The sequence below is a fragment of the Epinephelus fuscoguttatus genome, linkage group LG13 (genome assembly GCF_011397635.1).
Source record: "Epinephelus fuscoguttatus linkage group LG13, E.fuscoguttatus.final_Chr_v1".
Taxonomy (NCBI): Eukaryota; Metazoa; Chordata; class Actinopteri; order Perciformes; family Serranidae; genus Epinephelus; species Epinephelus fuscoguttatus.
This window is the reverse complement of record NC_064764.1, coordinates 24,645,402-24,671,196: the sequence shown is the minus strand read 5'-3', so window position 1 is coordinate 24,671,196 and position 25,795 is coordinate 24,645,402. Positions and strand designations below refer to the sequence as shown.

The 25,795-nt window shown below is 40.7% G+C and overlaps 2 protein-coding genes across 5 annotated transcripts in view; one reads left to right on the top strand and one right to left on the bottom strand.

Annotated features, from left to right (window-relative positions):
* The window catches only part of gpm6bb (glycoprotein M6Bb), a 42,969-nt gene extending 27,193 nt beyond the window's left edge, over nucleotides 1-15,776 (top strand). Inside the window, exons 2-7 of one of the 2 annotated variants that reach the window (XM_049593875.1) lie at nucleotides 5,637-5,823; nucleotides 7,454-7,610; nucleotides 7,794-7,959; nucleotides 9,402-9,475; nucleotides 9,597-9,662; nucleotides 12,852-15,776. In XM_049593875.1, the coding sequence (XP_049449832.1) occupies nucleotides 5,637-5,823; nucleotides 7,454-7,610; nucleotides 7,794-7,959; nucleotides 9,402-9,475; nucleotides 9,597-9,662; nucleotides 12,852-13,001 (800 nt within the window). In that variant the 3' untranslated portion in view covers nucleotides 13,002-15,776. Of the gene's footprint in view, nucleotides 1-5,636; nucleotides 5,824-7,453; nucleotides 7,611-7,793; nucleotides 7,960-9,401; nucleotides 9,476-9,596; nucleotides 9,663-10,922; nucleotides 12,408-12,851 lie in introns of those variants that run through there. The other variant, XM_049593876.1, reaches the window with a different exon arrangement.
* Nucleotides 15,777-16,253: 477 nt separating this feature from the next.
* On the bottom strand, nucleotides 16,254-25,743 carry ofd1 (OFD1 centriole and centriolar satellite protein). Of its 3 annotated transcripts, none has more exons than XM_049593872.1 (23): nucleotides 25,686-25,743; nucleotides 25,382-25,503; nucleotides 25,076-25,279; nucleotides 24,920-24,988; nucleotides 24,796-24,823; nucleotides 24,613-24,720; nucleotides 24,393-24,529; nucleotides 24,038-24,211; nucleotides 23,821-23,927; nucleotides 23,593-23,712; nucleotides 23,192-23,265; nucleotides 23,010-23,101; nucleotides 22,624-22,813; nucleotides 21,782-21,912; nucleotides 21,481-21,592; nucleotides 20,345-21,067; nucleotides 20,099-20,255; nucleotides 19,902-19,993; nucleotides 17,567-17,695; nucleotides 17,203-17,363; nucleotides 16,897-17,082; nucleotides 16,741-16,811; nucleotides 16,254-16,454 (listed from the first exon to the last, which is right to left on the bottom strand). In XM_049593872.1, the coding sequence occupies exons 1-23, from the start codon at nucleotides 25,717-25,719 to the stop codon at nucleotides 16,409-16,411; spliced, it is 3,267 nt and encodes a 1,088-aa protein (XP_049449829.1). In that variant the 5' UTR covers nucleotides 25,720-25,743; the 3' UTR covers nucleotides 16,254-16,408. The 3 variants fall into 3 exon arrangements, with proteins under 3 accessions (XP_049449829.1, XP_049449830.1, XP_049449831.1); XM_049593873.1 differs by having other exon boundaries at nucleotides 24,802-24,823; XM_049593874.1 differs by having other exon boundaries at nucleotides 25,604-25,739.
* Between the last annotated feature and the right edge of the window lie 52 nt (nucleotides 25,744-25,795).

The following is a 25,795-nucleotide window of genomic DNA, read 5'->3' as shown; positions in this document are numbered from 1 at the left end:
TTTGTTTTCAAGGTAATTTTTTTAACAGTAAATTTAAACAATTGTTTACTTTGGGAAATATCCTTATTTCCTTTCCTGCTAAGTGCTCTTTTATCTGTCCGACAGGGGTGTAATGCTGCTGAAGTGCACTAGAATAATGCTCCACAACTGTTTTTCTTAAAGTCAGGAAATGAAATATTCACAATTGCATGTACGTTTTCTTGAGAGCTTGAAGATCTAATTATCACTTAAGTGTATGTCATGCAAGAAAGTCAACAAAAACTACTGGAGTGGCTTTGACTTTCATGCAAGAAGACATTCCACCTTAAAAATTGCCAGTACCTGCTATGTGAAGACAACTGAACTATTTATAAAGTCTGTCTAACATTTGAACGTATGGTCAGTTATATTGGAAAAAGGTACATAAACATGCCACCGTAGTAACAGTGGTCACATAACCAACGAAACGAGCCGCAACTTGACTGTGTGCATGCACAGATGCACACGTCACAGGTGCGCTCTGGTAACATGGTGTTACCATCACCATGAGGTTGCCAGGCAACCAGCGCAGACCTGAACCCAAGAAATAGTTCTTCACAAAAAGCCATAAATTGACATTTTCCCATTTTGTTTTTGATTGAGTATAAAAAGAGATGTAATGGGTTAAATCTGTCAGATTTAAAGTTGAAAACTGAAAGAGCCAAGGAGGCTGTTTCATTGTGGTTCCAGTCTTAGTGCCAAGCTATGGTAACCGGCCGCTGGCTGTAGACCTTTGTCAATGAAATATGAGAGTTGTATTGGTTTTCTCATTCAACTCTTAGCCAGAAAGCGAAAACATGGATTTTTACAAAATGTCAAAATCTAACCCAACAGTTAAGCCTCACCTCTTTGGGGGACAAAATGAAAAAATAAAGATGGCGTCAAAAAAAATCTCAAAACCCACCAGTGATGATAAAGCCACTGGAGGCAACGGCCAATACTTTGGCCTGATCTTGTGTAGCCAGTGGATGTCCGGGCCAAGACTTCCTCTTCCATGTGCTGGTCAGTTCAGCTCATCCCTATGAACAGATAAATACAGATAAATTAAGAAAAAACTACTATAAAGCTAACTCGTGAGAGAGATTGTATTATGGCCAATGCTTTTCACTTCTCCACGCGAACTGTTAACCTGCTGTTCAAACATGATTGGTCAATACTACACAGACTGCAAAGGGACTACAAACAAGAAACCAGAACACTTCCGATATCAAACCTTGTCCCGTCGGCTACAGATTCTGCTTATATATATATCTTTCTTTTCTTCTTCTTGCTTTTAAAAAGAGTTAAAAAGTGCTTTACATGTCAATAATTAAAACAGACAAGACATGAAAACAACAACTTTTAAGATAATGGATAAAAACACTAGTGTATAAAAACTGAGGACATAAAAGACAGGTTAAATTAACTTAAAACTCAAGTAAAATCAGGAAAGGCGCTCCGACAAAAGTACGTTTTAAGAAGGAACTTAAAAGAGATCACTGACTCAGTCAATCTGATTTCCTTGGGCAGACTGTTCCAGAGTCTTGGCCCCTTTAGTTTTCAGACAGGCCTCTGGAACAGACAAAAGACCTCTGCCCGAGGACCTCAAAGTACGTCCTGGCGTGTACGGCACGAAGAGGTCTGAGATATTACTGGGAGAGAGACCTTAGAAAGCCTTAAATGTAATCAATAACACCTTAAAATCTATTCTAAAACATACTGGGAGCCAGTGTAAGGAGGCCAAAACTGGAGCGATGTGATCATGTCTCTCAGTTCTAAATTGGAAGCCTGGCAGCTGAATTCTGTACAGTCTGGAGTCGATTAATAAACAGATTCTTCCCACAAAACTTATTCTTAAACACGTGATCATCTATGAAGTGGGATTATTTAATGATAAGGATGCATGTGATATCTCACAGACCCTTAGATTACTTCAAAATCCCACTTCTACTTTGGACCCATTGACTGATTGAGACTGATTTTGCTGTGGTGCAGACTACTGTTCCCATGGTACAGCTTAAAAGTGGTGTTGGGCTTTGATGTCATTTCTGTCTCCCCCTGATGTCTAATACCAAGACTTAAGCTTTCACAGAGGCCCTTTGTGAGCAGAGTGGTATTCCTGAGGCTGCTAATAGTTGAACCTCGTCAGCGGGTCTGTCCTCATGCCAGTGTTTTTTCAGTCAGCCCGAACAGAGTTATACTAACCTGCCAACATGTCCAGTCCAGCTGTGAAAATACCACCTTGGATTTATTGTGTTATTAAGGATAACAACCAGTAAGTGACACAAGCTCTATCCACAGAGAGACTGAGAGAGAGAGAGAGAGAGAGATGTCTAAACAATATTCTTAGTCTGAATGGATGGATGCTTCCAAAGCAAACCACTCCTATTTAATGGACACTAATCAACGAATGGCTTATCGATCGCATTGGTGGCTTTCAAACATGATGTACGTTTTCTCTCTCTAAGTGCTCCACGTTAGACAAGCATAGCAGATGCAGACATGTCAGTCTGACCTTCTCCATGACAGGCTCCAGGGGAGAGTGGTACATGGTCAACGTGACATTTTAAAGCATTTCATATGTTCGGTATAGACTGCCCGGAACACAGTTTTGTTTGTAACAGCTGTAGACGTCTCCCTTTTTTCTCATTTTCAGATCCAATAACATTCAGGCAATTGAAGCAGACTGACTGTCATGATGATATCACGGCATTCAGCCTGTGCTATCAACTTCTTGACAGTTGCTCTAATGGGAATAGTGATGCATTTCAAGGCAGACAAACAGACAAACAGACACTTAATGAGATGGGTAGTCATGCTGATCTCCATCCATGACATGACACAATTGATTACACTCAGATGAATTCATAATAAACCAGTGTGACTGTTGCTGCTGCCTCTGTCACTGTGAGCACATTAAATACGAGCTATTTGAAGGCGCAGTTTTCATGTGGAAACATCTCTTCTCTTCAGGAGGGTGAATCATGAGAGCTAGTGGGTTTATGGCAAATAGTAATTCTGCAACCAGTTCAGAACTACCTGACAGTGACATCCGCTACAAGAGCAGTTCCTCCTTTAAATGGTCTGTATTTACTTTGCAGCTGGGCTCAATATCCTGTGGAGCTCTGCGCTCTGACTCCCAGCAGCCCACTCGCCCTCCCCCGATACGTTCATCAGAGAAATGTGGGCTGCGGTAGAAGTTAGCGACTCTGCTGTGGGCACACTCATTGAGTTGTGGTTAACATGCTGCCATGGCAACTCCTATTCACTCACCATGGGACAAAAATGTTTTTATCTCCCTGTACTACACAAACAGTCAGGGTGAAGCGTCTGACTGCAAAAGTGTTGGCCCAGCAGCAGTATATCTGCTTTAATTTCCTTTTGTTAGGGCAACCAGCACAAACACAGATGAACTTTCGGGGTTCTTGTCTCATGGAAGGGGAAAGCAAGAAGAAAATATTTTTTGGTTTGTTTTCTTCAAGAAAAACAGAGATGTTTTATTGAGATAAGCTCTGCTGCTCCCAATTTATTTTTCCATTACCTAAGAAAAAACAATTTTAATTTGAAAAAACTTTGAGTGTGATAGATTATGATCAGCAGTGATGTGGTGGTTCACTTTTACACTGTGATCTGTAGCCTATAGTTCGGCTTTAGCTTCTAACTATCTTTGTCTTTTTAACCTGTTGTTGCTGCTGAGTCAGTTTGACATCCTGGATATATCCTTCAAACACAGACTGTAGACCCCTCTGTCTGCTTCTCTCTGGAATCACTGTTTCGTTTTTTCCAAAAATATGATGATATTTCTTCAAGGAGTGCAGTTAGTTACAGTGTTTTCAACTCCTTTTCCAGCAAAGGAGCCCCCAAACCCCTGTTTCATATGTGTCCCCACCCAAGTTGAAACTAATCCTATGCCCTTGGGACAGGTTTTATGGAAACTTTTGTCTGATCATTTCTACTACGCTGTCTTGTTCCTATTAGATAGTCTGTGCTTGGGTAATGATGATGCCATCTGAACATTTCTTTAAAGCCACAACAAGCCTAATTTTCTGCAGGACTCCATAAACCAGCATTTGGAGATGTGTTTGATGTACGGAAGTCTGTAAGATTAACTTTCGGTCTAGCTCCTTTTTGGTCTCCACCATCTTCTCGGTTCACTAGCTGCTTGCTAACTTTGTCAGTTACTACTTCTTATTGCAAGGTAGTGTACTAAGGGTTGATCAGGGTCGATAAGGGTTGATTTTTTTTTCTCGTAAAACAGCTGCCTACTGCATTGAAAAGCATTGCTGATGAGAGAGAGTGAACCAAAACAGCAAGATTTTGGGCTGGAAAAGTAAAACACTGAGCTTAAAGGGGCTAGAATTCTCCATAGAGCTAGGGAACAGTGGAGTTGGTGATTTTCCCTTCTATGCATCTCAATTTGCACATAAAAATCTTGATGGAAACACCAAAAAAGGTAGAAAGGTTGGTGTATTGATAGTAAGTAAATGCAACTACTATTCCGTCATCTTGTTGCACCCTCTTCTGCAGCAGCACCAGACTGGAGAATTAGCATTGCTTACCGCTTATCTCAATGAACCAACTCCCAGTATTCGCAAACAGTAGTGGGTGGAAAAGGGCATACATTTTGTTTCGCCGATTTTCTGAAAAGCCTGTTAATATTTGTGTTAAATTTGGATGAACCCAACTTTTGTAGTTCATTACTATGAGTAACCTTCGTCACACACACAGTAGGTTTTATCCATTGTTAATGTAAAGATATTGATCAGAGCAGCTTTAGTACTTCCGTTACCGTGTGACATCAGCCATATGGGAGAGCTGTAAAACATAAACAGCCACTGACCTGGATGTCCTGTGACTCAACAACATCCTGTCAGACACATGTGGATCTGATTGGGATCACACTGTGGTTTGTTTTCATGCGTCCACAGACAGCGCATTGTGGTGACTAGCTCCATTTCACAAGGCACAGGAACACATCGGATGAGGCAGATCCATCTGGGTCACTTCATTCCCTCGTTGTGAGTTGCCATTGATTTCCATTACAGCTTAGCTGACACCCATTACTCTGACCTGCTGGATGGCCATTAGTGCGCTTTAAGTGTAGTGATGAATTGTCAGATGAAACATTAAAGGCATTGTGGACTGTAAAAACCTCAGCCTCACATAGCAAACTGTTTCCGCTGGTGCTTACATTGCAGAGGTCTCGAAAGGAAGCACGGCGCATCAAGCGTGACTACAGACAAAAATCTATTTTGAACAGACTTGTCTGTCTGTGTCAGTTCCTTTGTCCTTTTAATATCTAAGTGATAAGTCAGTCCAGCGTTTTGATGAGAGATAAAGTGCCTTTTGGTTTAATTAGTTGCAAAATGTCGCTGTGATACACTGATGATCTGTCCAGGGTGTCTTGGGATAGTCTCGATGGATGAATAGATGACTCATATGAATATTCATCTCATACTTCATTCCCCTGAGATCACTTCCTTTCCTGCAACTAAAACATGATCGCTTATATGGAAACGGGGGCTGATGTTTACACAGTTTTGCCTTTTAAAGTAAAGCAATTTGGAAAAAAACACTGTTTCCATGATATCAAATGACACTTGTCGCTGATCCAATTTGTCTGTTTTTTTCCCCCACAGGTTGCTTTGAGTGCTGCATCAAGTGTTTAGGCGGGGTGCCGTATGCGTCGCTGGTGGCTACAATCCTCTGCTTCTCTGGCGTTGCCCTGTTCTGTGGATGTGGCCATGTGGCTCTCACTGGCACAGTGACCATCCTGGAAACCTACTTCTCCACGGTCACCGAGGATCACGCCATGCTGACTGAGGTGTAAGTGACCTTATGCTGTTTGTATGCACTGCATGGGGGCTTGTAATGCCTGCCTGTGTTTAATACCAAACATTGAGTCTTTAAAGGGCAACTTTTTTTTTTAAACTTGGACCCGTTTCCCATGTTTTTCTGTCTAAGTGACTAATGGGTGCAACTATTTTTGAATCTGGTCCAGTTTTGAGTGAGAGGGCTGCAGGCGTAGCTGCAATATAAACGCATGATTGAACAGTCAATGTTTTGCCACTGACAGGCTCAAATTGTTATTGTAAGTGTTTGACAACATTATGGAAAGGATCCTTACAGAGATAGACCTTTTTGTTAAAGAGTAAGATTCTTTTTGTTTAACCTAAAACAGCCCCAAAATCGCTATTGCCAAACCCACCAGCCTCCATTTAAATAAAATGTAATTTAAGCAGGTATAGAACCAGCATATGTTCACATCTAACTGGATGAATTAAGGCTTTATTTCAACAGAACCAGACCTGGTGATTGTTGGAACAGTGGAAAAATGAACCAAGGCAGTATTTGTGAGTTTTATTTTGTTCTGCTGACTTTGAGTGAGGTGTGGTTTTATGATGATAAAATTACTGTTTATTTAAATGGAGTCTGGTGAGGTTTGTAACACTGATTTTAGGGCTGTTTCTGGTTAAACAAAAAGGATCTTACTCTTTAACGAAAAGGTCTATCACAGTAGGGATCCTATCTGTAATGTTGTCGGACACTAGAATAACAGTCTGAGCCTGTCAGTGGCAAAAACAAGCACTTTTAGTGGACGAAAATTGACGGTGTGTACATGCCCAGAATTGTTAGACTGAAGCTTGCTGGCTGCAGCGCTCTTGCTCGATACAGGATCAGTTTCAAAAACTGCTGTTCCCATTAGTCACTTAGACACAAACACATGGGAATATATGGTCCAGGTTGAGAAATACCAAAATTACCCTTTAATGTCACAGTAGGATCCATTACACAATATACTCAGTGTAATATGTGCTCTCACATAACCATCACAATACGGAGAGGCCTAACAGTAAAATATATAGCGCTTTTAATGAGGCTGACTTTATGAAGGCTATTTTTAGCTGATCACATCTCCCACATTCACCTTATCCTGCAGAACAGACCTAATATGGGCTGTTTTTTGTTACAGTGCATCCATTAGTCGAGCCAATAAAAGGGGAATGACAAGAGACAGGACTGCACATATGTTTTATGTTGCTTTAGATTTGGAGTGCGCTGTTTAATTTAAGACGTCTAACAGAGGCAGTCTGTCTCCTGGCAGATGATTTCCAGAGACATGCATCACCTGTTATCTCCACATTTGGACTTAGCGTCTCTCTTCATGTCTTAGGGAAGCTTGAGCTCAATCGTAACCATCTGTGAATGATTAATCATCCAGCACAGGTTTCTCATGTTTTAAAGATCGCATGCAAAAAAATTATAATTGATCGTGAGCAGCTATTTTCCACCAGACAGTGATGCGGCATGCTATTACTTGACCTCACATGGTTAGTGAGTCTCTCCAGGTGCTACATTTGGAGGATGAAAGCATGTTAGTCCTGGATTTGCGCGTACTCTCTATCGCAGCCTTACAGGCACAACTGCGCTTATGTGTGACTTTGCTCTTTAACAGAATACAGCTGATGCAGTATGTCATCTACGGCATTGCTTCGTTTTTCTTCCTGTACGGGATCATTCTGCTGGCTGAGGGCTTCTACACGACCAGTGCAGTCAAGGAGCTGCACAGCGAGTTCAAGACCACCATCTGTGGACGCTGCATCAGTGGAATGGTATGTTAATACAACCACACTGCTGTGTCCAGCCTGATTTTTAAACACAATGTGCTTAAAAAAAGATTCATGCCATGCGATTGAAATATAAAGTACACACAAAGATGATGATGATAATTTGTTATCATTTTCCAGCTGGTTTAGTTTCATGGTTATCTGATTGTGCCATCTCTGTGTCATTAGTTTGTGTTCCTCACGTACATTCTTGGTGTGGCCTGGCTCGGCGTGTTCGGCTTCTCCGCTGTGCCAGTCTTCCTTTTCTACAACATGTGGTCTACCTGTGCCGCCATGAAGTCTCCCATGGCCAACCTCACCAATGACTCCATCTGTGTGGATGTTCGTCAGTACGGTGAGAGAGCAGCGCATTGTCCAAGAATATGTCTTGTTTTATGAGTGCATACACTCAGGTGGCTTAGAACCAATACAATACTCTAAATTAGGGGATCCTAAATTTTTTAGCTTGCAACCCCCAATGTCAGCTTGCGAGCCCTCACCTGATGCACATCAATCAATCTTTATTTGTATAGCACTTTTCACACAAATAGAACGCAACACAACGTGCTTCACACAATAAAAACAATTTTAAAAAATCCCTGTTTAAAAACTCAAAATAGTAAAAAACAATTTTAAATAAGTAAATAAATAAGTTAAAATGAACAAATAAGTAACAAATAGAAGATTATGGCAGCTAGAAAAATAGATTAATAAAAATAAATAAATAATTACACAATAAATAAATTTTTTTAAAAAGCCAGGCCAAAAAGGTAGGTGTTGAGTTTGCTTTTAAAACCATCAACAATCTGCGGCCCTTAGGTCTTCAGGCAGGTTGTCCCTCAGACATGGACCGTAGTTATGAAATGATGCCTCACCATGAGTTTATGTCTTGTGATTGTGACCAGTTCAATCAAGGAGTTACCTGCCCCCTCTTCTTTTTTATTTCAATCCTTTTTAGAGGATTTGAAGAGAAAAACAAAGTTAGTAGTAAAATCTTTAAAATATTTTAACAAATCACACCTGTGCATTCCTTAAAAAGTACTCCAACATCCTTTTTTTCCCTAAATATATTTTGGGGGCATTTTTAGCCTTTAATTGATAAGACAGACAAGTGTGAAGGGGGGAGAGAGAGAGGGAGTGACATGCAGCAAAGGGCCCCAGGCTGGAGTCAAACCCAGGCAGCTGCGGCAACAGCCTTGTACATGGGGCACCTGCTCTACCACTAAGCCACCGACACCCTAAAAGTACTCCAACATCTTGATTGCACTTTGATAAAGGTTTGCAGACTTTTAAGGGACAGATAGAAATTAAGAGATGCTTCAAATCAAAGCAGCAGGGGCCAACAAATCTTTATTTTTCGTCTCTATAGGTCAGGATCTCAAACCAGGGGTCCTACACTTCTCATAAAATAATTCGACTGCATCTTTAATGAGATCCTCCCAGACTAATATGCCCAGGATTGTCCACACAGCCAGTTTGCAAATTTTTAATATAGGCTTGAAGTCTCAATCGCAATCTGAGATAATTACTCTCTCAGTCATGACAAAGCTCCTTCAGAACCACAAAAGACATTATACAGTAAAATTGTCTTTTCAGTCTTAGCAGTACCCTTCATGAGTTCAATGATCTTCTTGTGTAAGATTGGTGGAGTAGCCCTTTAAATCTTAGTTTATTCAACATTTTAGCAACAAAAAGAATTATGTTATGATTTGTACAAAGCGGACATCAACTCAGGGTTGATTATGATTCACATGGTACAATGCATTTGAGTATAACCTTTGAATTTCATGGCTACAGGAATTATCCCATGGAACGCCACACCAGGCAAGGCCTGTGGAAATACGCTAGGTCAAATCTGCAACACCAGTGAGGTAAGACGTTGTTTGCTATCCACACATATTCTACACATGCCACACACACATCAGCGTAGGAAAGCAGAGGAGCATGGCATCACTTTTTAACCGAAGAATAATCACTGTTGTCTTCTTCCAGTTCTACCTGTCTTATCACCTGTACATCGTAGCGTGCGCCGGCGCAGGAGCCACCGTGATCGCTCTGGTAAGCTTCCCTCCGGTCTCTCCATCCTCTCCCTTTAGTCCATCTTTGCACGGTTTGTATCAGCAGATCATGTGTCAAATGCTCCTCTTCTCATTCCCATATGGTTTGTGTAACCACACCGAGGAAGATTACACATAGGCTTTTCCTCAGCTCCGATTCCATTTGCTGTTTACCATCTGCTTAGATGCACATGGCCCTGTTTTTTATTTTAGGATGGATGGAAGAGAGTGCAGTATGGGCTTGCTTTTTAGCAAAAGAGTGTAATTCCTAAAAATCACAATCATGAATTTTAACCATAAAATTACAAGAGGGATATTGTAAAATTTAAGGGATTATTTAGAGCTTTTTTGAAGTGGGGTTGTGTGAGGTACTTACAGTACCTGTTGTCAATGTATTAGATGGCGGTTGGCACGCCCCCCAGTTTGGAGAAGCAGGCAGGAGTACCGCCACAGAAGTTAAGCAATGTACTGCTGTGGATGGGGGCAGTAGCGATTTCATACAAAGTCACCTAAAAAAATTGTTATCAGTTTAAGTGTACGCTATATTTAGAACATTTTCACTGCTTTACTTTGTGTTAGATAGCCTTTTCTGATGGGGGACTGAAGCTGTTACATTCACCCATGCGCTCTTCAAAGCCACCAGACTCCTTCGACAAAAATAGTAATTTTACCTCACAGAACATGAGAGCTGCTGGTCTACCGCTGCCTCTATTGGTAAGTTTGTCTTACTGTGTGGCTGTGATGAATCCCAACTAAAACTTTTAAACAGCAGTAGACCAGCAGCTCTCGTTCAAAATTACTGTTTTAGTTAAAGGAGCCTGGTGGCTTTGAAGAGAGCATAGATGGATGGACCAACTTAAGTTCCCCATTGGAACGAACTTTCTCTTGGCAATGTAAAGTGGTGGAAATATTTTAAATACAGCGTACACTTGAACTGATAATTATTTATTTAGATGGCTAAAAACGTGTTTGCCCCATTCACAATGGTACATTACTTAGCCTCTGTACCGCCAATCCTGCCTGCTACTCCAAACTGGAGGTGTGCCGACCAACGCCTACTGTTGGTAATACACTGACTATGGATAAGTACCTCATACAACCCCACTTTAAAAAATCTGAACTACCCTTTAAATTATTTCTTAGCCTTTTTAACATTTTACTGCTGGAAAATGATTGGTCACTTTACTAACTTGTCAGACTACAAGTGACGAGGAGGTCACAGGCATGTTCTCTTACAACCTTTTCTGTTCTCTTCCACCAGCTGATCTACATGATGGCTACCACTTATAACTTTGCCGTTTTGAAGTTTAAGAGTCGAGAAGACTGCTGCACTAAGTTTTAAACTGTTTTAAGAGCACGGTGCAGCATTCAAGGCTGCGCCGAGTAGAGACAGTTGCCACTGACAACAAATGAACTAAAAAAAAAAAAAAAACATCCTGAGAATAGAAAAAAAGTCAACATCTCTCTATTAGTAATCACATGAAGTGTAAATAGCTGACTGTATGCTTCCTTTAGCATTTTGGTATCCAGGGATATTATTGGCTTGTCTGAGGACACCTGATGAAAGTTGTCTTCAGATTGGGGTGGTGTTTAGTTGGTTGGTTTGTTCTGCTTTCCTTGGCACTCACTTATAGAAATATGTCACCATCAGATTTTTTTTTTTTTTTTTAAGAAATGTGCACAGCTAGAAATCCACAACAGTGTTATTTATATTCGTAATGCATGAAGCTGATTTTGGCCTGCACAGAAGCAGTATTTCAGATTTTTTTTAAAACACAAACCATACAGTATTAAGCTTGCAGTACCTCACCTTGCATAACAGGACGAGCATCAGTCGACTGCAGTCAGAGCTGAAATGCGAATTTGTGCACTCCTCCTGGGGCACTTGTGGAACATAAATGAGACCATTTTAAAAATGATTTTTTGTAAGTAAATGAGACCAATCGACATCCATTATGCTCGCATAGATGTACAGTATACAGCTCTGAATTAGTCCATAAGGACATCTGATGACAAATATTAAAGGTGTTCTCAGGCTTTTACAGTTTTGATTGCCACATTAGCAGTTTTGGTGAGGATGAATTCTAGTGATACGTCTGTAAAAAGACTAGCTACACAGGCAAAGTGCCTTATATCGCCTTTTATTTCTTTCCTTAGCCTTAAAATTTTGGTGCCGACACATGAAACCATGACGTGTTCCACAGAAAATATTCAGTATTATCTCTTTTTGTCACAAGTTAGATTCTAAACTAAACTAAAAACCTTTTTATCAACTGTATTTTGCTGACGAGTATTATGGCAACCAGTTGTGTTTATTGTAGATCTCAGAGTAACTGCACAGACCTAGCACAGCACATTATGAAGGGTTAGGCCAGTACCAAGGGTTTACTTCTGCATGGGGCCCTAAGCCTCACTTTAATTTCATGTATTTTATAAATAAAAAAAAAGACATTCTCCAATTTTAGAGTAGAGTAAATGTATTTTTTTTTCTATGAGGGCTGACGCTGATATAGCCTCAGCTATGAAGTTGATGTTTTGTTTCCTACTTTTATTCTCTCTCAAAGTGCCATTAAAGAGCCATTTGTTTTTATCTTAACACTGAGCCTGCATGCTTACATTTTTCCAGATTCTTTGACCTGTTTATAGTTACTTATACTCCATATTTCATATATTTAATTTTCTCCTAAGTTTTTGAAGACTGTAGCTTTTACTTTCTATATAAAATAAACAATCTTTGTTTACAAAAGGATCCCTACTTGGTCTATTTCTTTGACGGCAGCGTGATAGCGATCTGCATACGGATCAGGGTCAGATTCACAAAAATCTCACGCTTTGCACTAACCTCAAGCTTTTACAGCCGCATAAAAACTCGCATGCACAACCTGTGGCTCTCTTTCTCTTCTCTACTCATTCTCACGCCTTTTAGAGTGTCATTTCTGTAGTACTGTGCGTAGCAAGATCGTAGCATAACTCCAGTATTAGTTGTAATTGTAACAGTTATGTTACAATAAGTCTTTTTCAGTGATGTCTTTTGTCACCCCTGTTCATTAAGTCTTTTTTTTTTTTTTAAAAAAAGCTTAACTTTATGTTTGTGTATGTCCGTGATGTACATACTGTAGCTCTGACTCCTGTAGCTTGCTTTGCACCTTTGACATGCTCACCGGCCATCCACCTCACCCTTCTCTTCCAGATCCACTTCCTCATGATTCTCTCAGCAAACTGGGCCTACCTTAAGGATGCCAGTCAAATGCATGCCTACCAAGACATCAAAATGAAGGAAGAGCGGGAGCTGCAGGACATCACCTCACGCTCAAAGGAATGCCTCAATTCCTACACATAAGGATATTACACACTCACAATACACACACATATATACACACACACGTAAACACACACAGACACTGTGGCCAGCCACTGTGGCCCCTTTGGACCAAGACAACGCTCAGCTAAAATAACCTGCCAACTGCCGTGACACTGTGCAGTACTAACCAGGCTCCTAACAAACTAATGCATCAGTGTTGCTTTCTGCACTAACTCACCAACAAGTGGTTTTGGAACTGCTATTTAAAATCTCATTTATGCTGTTTTTTTTTTCTTTTGATTTTCTATTTTTCCGAAGGAGGAAAAAAAAGCAGTTCTGAACTTTGACATTCATGTAGTGTTTGATTTTCTCTCGCCCTTTTTTATAGCCAGTTCTTGTCGCTGGCGAAGCTTGAGACATTGCACTATTCTTACACAACGCATAACGATGACATGTTTGTTTTACAGTCTTGCTCTGTCTTTCTTTTGAGCTGTGGTGGCCAGTTTTCAACAAGTTAATTTTAACATTTTATTTGTTCGTTCTCTGCAGATTAATTATACACAACATGAAAGGCCTTACTTTCAGAGTGTCACTTCTAGATAGCATGTCAGAAGAACAGTCAGATTATATTGTGTTGACACAAGACTGTGGCATGTCACGAAATGTTTTGCTATAACTTCACAGTAAGGAAAAGATGAAAAATATATAATGTGGACCTGGTTGTTTTGTGAAAGTGGTGGTATGTAACTGCATCTTAAAGGGACAGTTCACCCCAAAATCAAAACTACATATTTTTCCTTTTATGTGTAGAAAAATCTAGCAGTCGACATTGTTTTGGTGTGAGTTGCAGAATGTTGGAGATATCGGCCGTAGAGATTTCCGCCTTCTCTCAAATATAATGGAACTAGATGGCACTCAGCTTGTGATGCTCAGAGGACCAAAAAAATACATTTAAAAAACCCAGCAGCAATGTCTCTTTCCAGAAGTCATGACCTGGTGACTCAAGATAATCGACAGATCTTGTTGTGAGCAGTTTCATGTAGGAACTATTTTCTTTCTATTGAACTACACCCGCCAACTGTATCACTGCGGAGAAGGAAGCATGGATCTACTCATGAACAAGAGGCTTGTGTTTGAGACAGCATGGGGTGTAAACATTAGTAGTAACCTCCTCGGCTTCCCGTGTTGTGAGCATGTAGTTTCATGTTTCATGTTTCATGTAGGAACTATTTTTTTTTATTTTTTTTTACTAAACTTCACCCAACAACAGTATCACTGTGCAGAAGGAAGTGTGCATCTACTCATGGATGAGAGACTCATGCTTGTGACAGCGTGAGATGTAAACATTAATGGCTTCCTCCCCAGCTGAGCTGTAACATTAGCTAGCTCAGTGGTGCTAGGTGAGCTAGCAGTAGATGTGCCCTTCCTCCTGCGCAGTGATACAGTTGCTAGGTGTGGTCTGGTGGAAAGAAAATAGTTCCTACTTTAAACTGCTCACAACAAGGTCTGTGGATTATCTTGAGTAACCAGGTCATGATTTCTGAAAGGAGACATTGCTGTTGAGTTTTCAAATCTATTTTTTTGGCGCTTTTGGCACCACAAGCTGAATGCCATGTAGTTCCATTATGTTCGAGGGGAGGCGGACATCTGGAACATTTGGCAACTCACACCAAAACAACGTAGACTGATAAACAGCACTACAGGTAAGAATTTGGGGTTAATGGTCCCTTCAATCTTAGTGATTATCTAAGGGTTATAAATTGGTTCTAGATTATAATTTTCATCGTACAGCTACTTAAAGGTCACTCAGAACATTTATGGCCTACATTAACACTACCTCAGGTGTGCATTACAGCCTATGGAACATTTAACTGGAACAAACAACACTTCTCCCTTCATAAATGACGGTTTGGAAATCCCATTATAATCATAAAAAGATGCCTCAGACACTCACAGTATCTATTAGGGTAAACCAAGCACACACACCAAGAGCTCACAGTATAATCAGATTTCAGTTTTATTGAAAATGACGTAAGAATAACTTGCTTGCTAAATGTGAACTGCTGCCAATAACTAGACAGACGGATATTCAATGTATTCAGTATCTTAAAAGTTTGGTCCATGTGTATTCATTTAAGCAAATGAAAGAAAAAAAGGTCAAGGCTTGCCAACACAGAGAGCTCTCTGATCCCTCATAAATGCTTTTTAGCTCATTATCTATTGTGATATCTCATCATATATTGTAATATATGATCAAAATTTACTTGATTTTGATAAATCTTATAAGACTAGTGTAACTGTGTCCCATGTGCATTGGTACTATGGAAAAACCTACAGAACTTAAGGTGTGAAAAAAAATGTAAACTTGTTGCAAGTCAGGATTTTTAGTGTTTTATTTTCTATTTTTTAAGATAAAACCACTTAATTTTTTTCTTAATTTTCTAATATTGCACCTATTTTGATGTGCAATTGTCATTATGCTGACATAATTACTCATGTAATCTTTTATTTCTGTTAGTGGAGTTACAGGGATAAGTTTCTTTGTTGCATGAAGACAACTGTTTCTGCGGTGACACACGTGATGTACAGTCGTGTATGCTGACATCAGTAGTAGGCAGTGTTTGCCTGTTTCCTTTTTTTTCTAAATGCATACAAATTAATCCATTTTATGTAGCTGATTAGTTATAGTGTCTTTTTTTAGGTTAAAAAATATATGAGTCTTATATTATTTTGTTGCCTGATAGTATACCTGTATTTTCTATGAATGTCAAGGGCTTCCTCGTGAATTACCGATGCTTAACTTTTAACTCAACTTTCAAATAACAAGTAGTCGCAACACCAGTCATTTGTAAAATTGTATGGCAATCTAAATGGTAAATTTAGCCAAAGTATGAATGCCATTGTGACTTTTTGCCCAGTGTTTTACACAGTATCTGTGAGATATTGTAGTGCAAAACCTGCATAGTTCTCTGCAGGAGTAACAAACACAGGTGTGTATTTGCAGAGGGGAAAGATGACAGATGTACATAAGGCTAAAGTACATCCCATCTTTGTGTGCTGTGTTTCCTGTTGAACAAACCAAAAAGTAAAGAATAAAGGCTACCTATCAATCACCAGGAGGACAACAATCCAGCATCCTGTCTGACTGGAAACCCCTTTATGACATTACTCAACTGGCCCGTTGACTGTTTTTATGAAAAATAAAAAAATGAAATAAAACAAACTTCACTTTGTTGTGTTTTTTTTCTCCCTTTTGTGTGATTAAAAAAAAGCATGTTTGGTGGGACTGGGAAAAATCAAATATGATTTATTCAAACAAATGGTGTCAAATATCCACACTGAAATGCAAAATTTAAAAATATAAAACAATAAATTCTCCACACTTGTTTAAACCAATAAAAGGCTACAGAGACTTGAGTTTATGAAGGCGCACTGGAACAACCAGCTCACCAGAAATCATCATCTCCGTCCTTGTGTGAATATGCTGCAACGCTGGGGAAACAATATCGAGTTAATTAGCAAAAGCCTCCAGGGACAGAAAAAAGCAAAAATAGTATTTTTTTATTAATTTATCCTTAAGACAACATAATTCCAGAACAAATAACAACCTTAAAACCACCAGGAGATGAGAAACCACCGAAGAAATTAAATGTTTTTGGAAGAGGATTATGTGGGTTTATATATTTATTAAACTTTCCTACAGTAACAGCACAGCTTTTGAATTAGAAAACTTGCCTTGTATTAAAAGCCATATGTGTAGTCAACTGTTTTTAGTTACCTGTTATCTTTCTCCTCAGACAAACTCTTGGCCTCCGGGCTCGTATGTCCCCCTTCTTCTCCTCCAGGGCTCTTAAAAAAAAAAAAAGTACATTCAGTTTGACTCAACTTAAGCAAAGTTTAACAGGAGTCTCGGACAAATATGCATGCAACTCACCTGAGTATTCTGCTTCTGTCTCGCCTCCAGGACCATCTTCATGTATCTCTCCAACGGATTTTCACCTTCAGCCTCCTCCCCATCTTTAACAGCCTCTTGCTTCTGCTCTTCATCAGCTCCTTTCTCACTTCCTGTTTCTTCTTCTTCCTCTTTTTCCTGTCCTGATTGCTCCATCTCTTGCGAAAGCTGGTTAGATATAGAAACTGTCAATATTCATTTCATCAGGGTGTCTTTTCTTGGTAGACATAAATAAGTAAAGATCAGAAATAGGAGCTTCAGGAGAACTTGGTGCGAGTTTATCATTACCGTCTCTTTCTCAAGTCTCTCAAGTTCTCGCAGCTCCCTCTCTCGGGCTTCCTCTTGCTCCCTTTGCCTTTGTTCTAGTCTTTCCTTTCGCTCTCTTTCCCACCTCTGCTCCTTATCCTCTTCATCTTCTTCCTTGGCAGATTCAGAGGCTTGTGTGACTGCTATAAAACATACAGATTGAGTCAAATCAATTGTCAGTTATCACTTTAATTGGTTTAATGTTCCTCAAAATGGCCACACAATGAGCAGAACATGAGATTTCATACAGTCAGACTGATGGTGTACAGTAGAAGGTGGCCATTTTCGTCATTTGGGGTCAACCAAGATTATGTGCCAGTAATGGCAGGGGGGACCAACGACTCACCCGCCTGGCCTTGCAAGTCTATTGGGTCTTCTGGGAGGTCCTGTGGGCGGGGGACAGCGGGGCCGTCAGGGGCCTCCTCAGAGAGAGGGACGGCAGTGTCCAGGAGAAGCTCTGGAATGTGGCCGGGCTCTGGAGGGAGAGATGCACAAAGAGATCTTTTATGCTCCAACCATAATGCAAAAGAGCCAGAGGACCGGCACAGAATACATAATCAGCTGCCCTTCATCTTCACCATTGTGCGGGGCCACTGAAAGGACACTTTGGAGGCCAGTCACACACTCATTAAAAAAGCCATTCTCAAATCCAAAACCTCTACACCGGATATACTCCATTTTGTTCTTGGGATTTTGTTTAAATTAATGTTAATGAAACAGAAAAAAAAACATTACATACATTAAAGGAATACTTCACCCACAAAACTGACCATCTGTATATCAATTAGTCGTGCTGGCTTAACTTAAATGTGCGAAGCAACTTTATTTTTCTCGCATTTTAGTGTAGTTTTAAATGGTAAGGTTTCAGCAAAAATGCATGTGTGTTGGGAGGCATATGATTGGACAAATGAGACTTGTATTATACTGCATGACTTGTGTGTGATTGTGTGAACAGATGTTTTTGTGTAGTTTTGCTGTTAACAAGGTCCCCAATCAATTAATAAATCAATATGTTCACCGTTTCTCATGAAAGGCATGCAAGAACCTTCTCCACAAATTCAAGGTAACACAGCATGACTGATTAATAAATGGTAATTTGATGAATGGTCAATGGATGAAGTATTCCTACATGTGTGGCTGTGTATCCCATGATACAGATTTCAAGATTTTTATCCTTGGGCAAAACAGGAAAACCTCCATGTGTGCATATTATTAAGGAAATTGTGCTTTTGAAAATGGACACCCAGAGGATTTACCATCACTGCTCCATGTCTTCCAGACTGTAAAGAGTACGTTATGTGCCAACAGATGAAACATTCCCCATTGATTAAAATAATTATGCTCTTATGTGTCAAGCGCAATTGCAAGACTAAACATCGTTCCAGTATACACTATAAATCACACTCCTATGTTGTATTTGCAAAGTGAAGAAGATCTAAACTGAGTCTCACGTCACTAGAGGAAGGCTTCAGTGCCGTTGGACGAAAAGCCCATCAAACCTTTGAGCATATTACAATTCAAATGGTCTGCTTGGCTTGATTTTAAGGCTTTAGAAAATCTAGCCTGTGACTGGAGACTTTGGCCAATCACAGGTCATTTTCAGACAGAGCAGCTGTCAGTCATGTCAGTCGCTGCTTGTGAATTGCGGCCAAACTGGGCAGCACTGATCAAATATGAATCAAGATTCTGTTACTGCATTGCCTATTTCTCACCTCAAATATTTTCAGAAACATGTTTAAATGTACTGTTTAGCTGTGAAATGCAAGGATGTATAAAAAGAACTGGATAGGAGGCAAGGTAAGACTGCTGCATACAAAATTACCCGGATGATTGGCACTGCTTCTGCATTATTGGGCCCATAGCGCAAGCATACCAGAAACAAGCAGACGTATACAAGCAGCCGGCCATTTCTGGTTTAGTGCTCTGCTAACTTGAATGGAAATAAAATGATTAAATCATGCAGCCCTTTTTACTCTCTAATAGTTATTGGACTGAGTGGATCATATCACAAGTCACTTTGCAGTAGTTGTGACATTCAAAACATGTATCCACTGTATTATTGATGTCTCTTTCCCCATTTAAGTCTATAACAAGATGTCTTCTTGGGCCAAATGGCATCACATGATAGACTCAGAAAATGTAAAGTGTTTGGCCACTACAAAAACTAACTTTAATGCCTGGCAGAATTCCTGAGGGTCTGGTAAAATGAGACAGTTTGTGACTGGGCTGCCATGTTGACAACAGTCAAGCCAAAATGAAGCACCGCCCACCAGCCAGAGCAAACGTTCTCATTTTACAGCTAAACCGTACACTAAAATATGTTTCTGAAAACATTTGACCTAAGAAAAAGGAAATGCAGTTACAGAATCTAGATTCATATTTGATCAGCGCTGCCCAGTTTGACTGCAGTTTGAAAGCAGTGACTGAAATGATTGATAGCTGCGTTAGAGACTCCTCAGCTCTGATTGGTTGTTTTCATCAATCTTGCAAATGACATTAGGAGCACTAGGAGGAGGCAGACATGATTTTTTTTCCACAGATCTGCCTCACGTACAACTGTCAGGATATAGTAAAAGTTATATTTGCTAAAATGTTACTGTAGTTTTAACATAATGAATAAAACATAACTGACTCATAGCATAGCATAGTTTAAAGAATACTACTTTCTACAATAGTTTTACCTGACAAAATGCCTGTGAGATCTTCAAGGCTTATCTTCTCAGGTTGTGGAGAGGACTCTGAGCTGGAGTACACAGGGTGCAGTTTTGGTGGACTGACAGAAACAGGGGAACAAATGAGAGCATTAGTGTTCACTATGTCTATGTAAAACTGTTGAAAACTGTTGTAGTGTCCTTGCCAAAGTGATGCCAGATGGTACCTGGACTGGTCTCGTGCTGTGCTCTTGAGCTGAGGACTGCGAGGAGGACTAAGCTCAGGGGAAAAGTCACCTGGGGTCGGCACCTCGTCATGGGGGGCATGGGGGTGCTGTCTGTCAAACGACAGCTCCGGCAACGCCACCGGAGACACGGCTGCCTCTGTCAGATGCAAAGCATTCGTGTTAGGCAATAACCTCACTGGAGAAAAATTAAATCCAAAAGCTGGGTAAAACATTTTGTGAAGGTACCTTCTTCAATCTCTCTTTGAAGCTTTTTCCAGGAGGATGAATGAGGCGTGGAGGACAGACGTCTGGATAGAGGGCTGCTTCCATCCTGAGGGTGTCCATCTTTTAGAAACTGAGATTCAGTCAATGAATGGAGACTGTGGTCTGGGAAAACTGTGGCCTGAGGTTGGTTATGCTCCTCTAAGAAGGTCACTCTTGGTTGTGCAGATGGTATGGTGTTTCTGGTGTCATGGGGTGCTGATGAGGTGGTTTTGGTAGTTTGTGGAGACAGTGGTCTGTGTGAGACATTTGATCTGTGGGGTGTATGAGTGTGTGAAAGATGAGAGACTTGTCTTCGTGGAGAGGAGTCGGGGTAATGTAAAGGATGTGCTCGTGGTGGGGAAAGAGGTCTGGGTGGGAGCATGTGTGAGATGGTGGAGAACACTGCCCTCTGCTGGTAGTTCCTGTAAGCTTCCTCCAAGGTTTCTGCCTCCTCCTGCAGCTCCTGGATCCGAGCCTTGGCCGCAGCAACAAGCTCCATGTCGGGGTCTGGAGAGTCCCTCCTAGGCAGCTTGTGTTCTCGCAAAAGCCCACCTGCTTCACAAACATCATCATAACCCACTCTGGGCCTAAGGAGAGATCTGTCCACATAGATGTCTGGGGGAACCAGTTTGTCAGCACCGAGATCCAGTACAGAGCGGTCGACAAGAGAGGGCTTGGGGTTACGCAGCACTTCATTTTCAAGAGCTGCCGTCATTGCATGGATTACAACAAAGGAAAGGAAAAGAAAAGGAAAAGCAAACGAGAGGAGAGTTGAACACTAATACAGAAGACCAACCACCATTAAAGCTGTTGCTACAACTAATATCTCTTTACATGCATTTACAGCTACTGTAGGATCAGGTTGCTACTACTGTAACTACTGTAACATGGCTTCCTTTCTTGTTTCTGCTAAAAATGTTATTACAGTAATTGAAAATAATGGATAATGTTTTATTTATAAGAATATCCAAGAAGGGAAGTCCATTTAAGAAAAGCAGAAATAAAGTGAACCACAGTAATTTGTTGTAATATTCACAACTGCATACAGACACCTACATGCTTCAAAGTGACTTATCGGACTAAGATGTGGTAGACATGCATGCCCAGTCATGGGGTACCTTGTTGAGTTTGGCGAAGCTGCATCTTAATGTCCTCAATGTGGTTAGTCATCCATTGTGACCTCTCCTCACACTCCGTCAACTGAGCCTTGAGCTGAGCGCACCGCTCCACCTGCAGAAAACAGGACATCACACAAGACGTTACTGTTTGCACACAGTGTAAGGTCTGTGCAAAGTATACGTATGGGTCACCGGAAACACAGATTACACAAGAAAATCCCTCAGGTCAGACAAAACACTGTGAAAAAAAAGCTAACAGCATAGTTTCCCACACTCGGTGAGAGGCTGTGATGTGACTGACCTCACTCTGGAGCTGTGCCTGCAGCACCTGTTTTTGGTTGTCAAACTCTTCCTCATCCAGTTTGCGAGCGCTCTGCAGTCTCCGCAGCTCCATCTGCAAGCCCAGCTGCTCCTTGGACGGCTTGCTCAAATCTGAGAGAGGGGTTATCTGTGTCAGAATATAATTTAAAAGTGCATCCTTTTTACCAGTCCAGTGTGTGTTTCATTGGCAAAGCTATCTCAGGGAAACGCAAAGTTCACAGTTTTGGCTGTATGGATCATGCCAGCATGAGAGTACAGCACACAGGGGCTTAGCACCATGTTGCTGTTAGTAATGAGGAGAGAGGCCCACTGCTCCCCTGCTACATCCTCACACAGGAAGAATACTGTACCCCTCAGAGAGAGGTAAAATTTTGGTTTTCTGCCATGGGTAAAGGGAGCCCTCTGTCTCTGCTCACTGTGCTCTCTGCTCCCCTTCACCCCACTTCTCATCCCTATTCCCTCACTGGTTCCTTTTTTAGAGTTGTCTGCAGAGCTACAAACACAGCACAGAGGCCCCACATTGGCAAGCAAGACACATTCAGAAAGACTCAGCTGAGCCAGAAGCAGTGGGACAGACTAACATGAATGCTTCACAGTACACTGCATCTCCCACAGCTCACAATGAGCCCACACTCAAGCACTGTGAATGCAACACAGGAACTGGATTTATCTCAGTCTAGAGAAAAGACTACAAATATTCTTGGGGGCTGATTGTTTTTTTAGCATTTAAGTCCCCAGCCACAATTTTTTTAATCAATACAATTAATTATTTCTACATTATTACAGACAGAAAACCCCAATCCAATCCTAGCTAATCCTCACCTGCATGGAGAAGCCGGTTCTCCTCTTGGGCCTCCTCCAGCTGTTTCTTAAGCAGCCGCAGCTGGCCCTGCAGCTCTGCTTTCTCTCTTTTCAAGCTGGAGTAGTCACTCATCGACTCCAGTCTTTCCCTCAAAAGCTCCTTCTGTTGAGTCAGCAGAGAAATCTGCTGCTGTGCTGTGTCTAGCTCAACCTGGGAGGCAACAGAAGAGACATGAAAAGAGAAGGCAAAATAAACCTGGAGACTCAATCAATTAGACTGTGTACAATACAGTTATACAACAATCGCTTCAAAACGAATCACTGAAAGTTTTGTTATTTAGTAAGACTGACATATCGTGCCTATTGCCCACTGAAGAGGGTGAAGTTCCTGGGGTTGTGTTGTTTACCTGCAGCCGTCTCAGTTCTGAACATGCTCTGCTGTGCTCCTCTAACTTGGCATTAATTACAGCTGACTCTTTTTGGATACGAGCCGTTTCCACTGAGAAATAAGAATGTAAAGTACAAAATCAAACCAGAACATGGTCAACAGCAAACTGGTCAGTAACCTTGCACTGAATTAAATACTCACCTTTGTTTCTGTTCTCATTCTCAGTTAGTTTCTCTGTTCTCTTGATAAATTCATCCTTCAACTCGAGCTGATACCTAATTTTACAAAGACATCAGAACAATGCGAAAGAGCTGACACTAAATCAACAGGATTATCTTTAAAATCCATGTGTCCTATTCAATAAAGGTACAGAGCAATAAACCAAACATAAACACAGGATACTGTTCCTACTTTAAACCTACAAAACAGTGACATCCTCTGGCCACACGATAACAATATCCCTGAGAGGGATACATAACCTAAACTTCAGAGGTAAAGTGAAATAACACAAATGACACTGCCTGTATGTAACAAATTAAATATGTGTGACAATGTGAGCCAAACACTGCAGATGAGACATCCCTTCCTCAACATGAAAATACCTGGAAAGTTCGTTTTTCAGCCTTTGGTCGTGTGTGTCCTCTAAAGTCTTCACTGCCAATTCTCTCCTCCGCAGCAGCTCTTCACTGGTCTTGACCTTCTCCTCATGAATTTGACAAGTCCTATCATCGTGCAAACAACACAGTGACATTCTCTATGAGCCACAGGTCACAATGCAAGAACATAGCATCCCTTTACGAACATGAGTAGTAAAATAAAAAACAACTTACTTTTCAAAAGCCTCTGTTCTCATCCTCAGCTCATTCTCTCTGTTCCGCACTGTTTCGATTTCTTTCAGGACTGACTGTCTCTGCATGTACACATTTTTTTCTTCAATCTAAAAAATGAGAAATACAAATCACAGCTTCAGTTATGCTGTCTTAGATTTAAACAAGTGGAAATGATGCCAATGAATACTAAGGTTTATCTCCAGGGAAAGAAATCTACCTCTTGTTGTTTTTGCAACCGTTCAATGGCATTTTTCTCCCGGTCCATCAACGCCTTTGCCTTCATCTCATAAGTCCTCTCCAGCTCTTGCTTCAGCTTATCATATTCTTTATTAAATTTAGCTTTTTCTTCCATCCTCACCTTGGCAATTTCAACATCTTTAAAATGTTGCATCTTGAAAAACAAAAGACACAATGTTAAGGCCAGCAGGAAAGCCACACGATCACATATTAGCCAATCATACAGCATTTATACCTTTTAAAAAGTTGTTAAGTGCAGATTAACGTATGCAGCTGTGCTTCATACCTGCTGATATAGGTTCTGATTCATTCAATTTGTAGAAAAGTACTCGTACCTTTGTGTTTGTTTCTGCTTGCATCTGTGCTTCAACTTCTTTTCTATATGCAGCCAATTTTGATTGGAACGGAAACCACTTGTCCCCACTGTGACTGATGCTCTCATATTCCTTATCAATCATTTTCATCTTCTCAACTGTGTATGGAAGAAAGAAAACATTAAAAATTGTGCACTGAAATGCATGCGTGAGTACAGTTTGACACTTTATTTCAACATACCAAGAGACTCTCCATAACTTGCCACGCTGGTTGTCTGAGTGTCAGCATCATGGCAAAGGCCGTGAGTATAACGGTGTGTTAGCTGTGTTAGGAGGCTGATGAGAAAACCTGCAGGACAAATATAAAATATGTTTATAACAGGTAGAGGAAGTTTTATTAAAAGGTATAGAATGCTGCACATACCTTTACCTCTGTTATCTTTGTTTGAAGACTGTAAAGATAAGAAACATAACACTGCTGTTACTAACATGATTTATTTTGTATCTCAAGAACAATATTCTTTATGCTAAATCATATTATTAATTACCAGGGCTCTGTGAAGTGATGATTCAGGGTTGATTTTAAGAAGCTGAAGAAGATCTCCTGTTGTGAAAACCTGCCAAAATGGACATCAAACTCTTCATCTGCACTGATATTCTTTACACTATTAACTATAAAAAATTAGACACATGCTCCTGCTCACCTTGTCTTTGCACAGGCCACTTTCAGGGTAGAACACAGAGAGAGTGTACTCATACCCTGAGGTGCGGAGGTGATCAGCTACCAAGCTGTTACAAGCTGAGACCAAAAGGGGTTCAGATTTCACAGGCACTGGTCTGGGGACTGGCTCTCCTCCTGTCAAAGGTGGGTGTTTTAACTCCTGGATGAGCTGATTCCGCAGCTGCGTCTGAGTCAGATCAGAAAACCAGAGGGATGAAGACCAAACACTTTCGAAAGCGATGGTTAGTAACGTTACTCAGCCAACAGCAACTATATTAGCATGACTTACTTTGAGGGTATCAAGCACTCCTTTATTTTTAAAAGTTTGGTAGAGTCTTTTTCGCAGCTCATCTGGGGATAACGTGTCTTCCTTGGCCGAGGACATGACTGTCGAGTGTCGTTTTGCAGCTCCTGACAGACCCAAGTACACAACAACAGGGTAACGTTAAAGCTGACACGGCTAGCAAGAGATCAAAACCTCCGTGTTCAACAACTTTTAAAGTCTTCCTACCTGGTGTTTGATTGTATTCACTTTCCCTTCTGAACACCTGAATCAATAGGCATCTCAAAAGGAGAATAATTTATATAGTTACCAGCCTGACGACCAGAAAGCGTCTCGGCGTCCATGTAGAGGAGGTGTGCCTCCAGTATTTAAATCCGTCAACGGAAACTTTCGTTCCGGACCCACAGTTATGACGTAACA